We start from the raw sequence: 2500 nt of genomic DNA, 5'->3' as shown, positions 1-2500 counted from the left end.
CTTTTCCTCTTCCTTTTCCTCTTCTTATTATTATCGTTCTTCTTATTCTTTTTCTTTTTCTTATTTTCATTGTTTATCACCTTTTCTCTTACTCTTACCCCCAGGGATTGGCTTCTCGCTACGAGCTCCCGGGCCAGTTCGAGTGCCTCCCTTCTCCTTTTCCTCTTCCTTTTCCTCTTCTTCTTATCGTTCTTCTTATTCTTCTTCTTTTTCTTATTTTCATTGTTTATCACCTTTTCTCTAACTCTTACCCCCAGGGATTGGCTTCTCGCTACGAGCTCCCGGGCCAGTTCGAGTGCCTCCCTTCTCCTTTTCCTCTTCCTTTTCCTCTTCTTCTTCTTATCATTCTTCTTATTCTAATTATTTTTCTTATTTTCATTGTTTATCACCTTTTCTCTAACTCTTACCCCCAGGGATTGGCTTCTCGCTACGAGCTCCCGGGCCAGTTCGAGTGCCTCCCTTCTCCTTTTCCTCTTCCTTTTCCTCTTCTTCTTATTATCGTTCTTCTTATTCTTTTTCTTTTTCTTATTTTCATTGTTTATCACCTTTTCTCTAACTCTTACCCCCAGGGATTGGCTTCTCGCTACGAGCTCCCGGGCCAGTTCGAGTGCCTCCCTTCTCCTTTTCCTCTTCCTTTTCCTCTTCTTCTTCTTATCATTCTTCTTATTCTAATTATTTTTCTTATTTTCATTGTTTATCACCTTTTCTCTAACTCTTACCCCCAGGGATTGGCTTCTCGCTACGAGCTCCCGGGCCAGTTCGAGTGCCTCCCTTCTCCTTTTCCTCTTCTTCTTATCGTTCTTCTTATTCTTCTTCTTTTTCTTATTTTCATTGTTTATCACCTTTTCTCTAACTCGTACCCCCAGGGATTGGCTTCTCGCTACGAGCTCCCGGGCCAGTTCGAGTGCCTCCCTTCTCCTTTTCCTCTTCCTTTTCCTCTTCTTCTTCTTCTTATCGTTCTTCTTATTCTTCTTCTTTTTCTTATTTTCATTGTTTATCACCTTTTCTCTAACTCTTACCCCCAGGGATTGGCTTCTCGCTACGAGCTCCCGGGCCAGTTCGAGTGCCTCCCTTCTCCTTTTCCTCTTCCTTTTCCTCTTCTTCTTCTTATCATTCTTCTTATTCTAATTATTTTTCTTATTTTCATTGTTTATCACCTTTTCTCTAACTCTTACCCTCAGGGATTGGCTTCTCGCTACGAGCTCCCGGGCCAGTTCGAGTGCCTCACTTCATCTCCTCCTCTTCCCCTTCTTCATCTTCTTCTTCTCCCTTTTCTTCTTTTTCTTATCATTCTTCTTATTATTGTTTATTACCATCTTCTTTCTTTATTATCATTATTTATCACCTTTTCTCTAACTCTTACCCCCAGGGATTGGCTTCTCGCTACGAGCTCCCGGGCCAGTTCGAGTGCCTCCCTTGCGCCGAGGGCTGCGAGAGGTGCGAGGACGACAGCCCGTGCGTGGTGTCTCTCAACTGGATGATGAGGACGGGGATCCTCACTCTCGCCATCATCATCATCTGCAGTCTCCCGGTCATCGTGGTCTTCACGTGGAAGTATGGCAACATTAAGGTGGGTTGTGATGATGTTCTGTGTGTGTGTGTATGGTTCGATTTTTTTTTTTTTTTTTTTTTTTTTGAGGGGGGGGCGTAAGGTGAAGATGAAAATGAGGATGGTTTTGATTGATTAGGATACGGGTGAATTTCTTCTATTTCTTCTCTTAACAGCGATGACTTTATTCTCCAAATATGATAGGTGGGAATTTGCTGTACTTTTTTTCTTTCCCTTTTTTATCTTTATCATAACATCGAAAACTGTAATTTTCTAATATAAGAGGTCGTCTTCTTTACTCTTTTTCTTCTCTTCTCTTTCTTTCCCATCTTTGCTCCATTATCATTTTTCTTCCCCCTTTAATACCGTAAAGGATATTATCCCTCAAATGTAATCGGAATATATACGATAGAAAATAGAATGTAGACAATGAGATGAATATATGACTATTCTAATAATATTAATATTATTCTATTATCATTATTATTGTTATTATTATTATTATTATTATTATTATTATTATTATTATTATTATTATCATCATTAATATTATCATTAGGGAAAGACCATTATAATATGAATAATGATATTCTAGTAAATAATATCGACAAACATTTGATATAGGGAAGAATATAATACAGATGAAAATATAATGTAAATAAAGAATATAATATGGATACGAAATCAATACGATAGCGATAAGAATAAAAAAAACAATACAGATAAGAATATATCACATTCCAAAGGACAAAATTCAACCTGGAAAAACACAGATATACCAGGACACACAAGGTCATCATAGACAGACTCTGATTCATACACCGACCCAGATACAACACAGTCTTCACTACCCTCTCGCTCTCACTCCTTAAAGTACAGTGCTAAGATAACCTCCGCGATGAATGGCGTGTGGGGGGGGTGGAGTAGGGGGGGGGCGGTCGCATTCCTTGA

The 2500-nt window shown here is 39.2% G+C and overlaps 1 protein-coding gene across 1 annotated transcript in view; it reads left to right on the top strand.

Annotated features, from left to right (window-relative positions):
* Positions 1-2500, top strand: part of LOC113825815 (uncharacterized) — a 441032-nt gene that overhangs the window by 362896 nt on the left and 75636 nt on the right. Inside the window, exon 5 of the mRNA XM_070145167.1 lies at positions 1370-1570. Within this exon, the coding sequence (XP_070001268.1) occupies positions 1370-1570 (201 nt within the window). The remainder of the gene's footprint in view (positions 1-1369; positions 1571-2500) is intronic.

Source organism: Penaeus vannamei, chromosome 33, assembly GCF_042767895.1.
Source record: "Penaeus vannamei isolate JL-2024 chromosome 33, ASM4276789v1, whole genome shotgun sequence".
Lineage (NCBI taxonomy): Eukaryota > Metazoa > Arthropoda > Malacostraca > Decapoda > Penaeidae > Penaeus > Penaeus vannamei.
The sequence above is the reverse complement of the archived record's forward strand: the minus strand, read 5'-3'. Positions and strand labels throughout refer to the sequence as shown.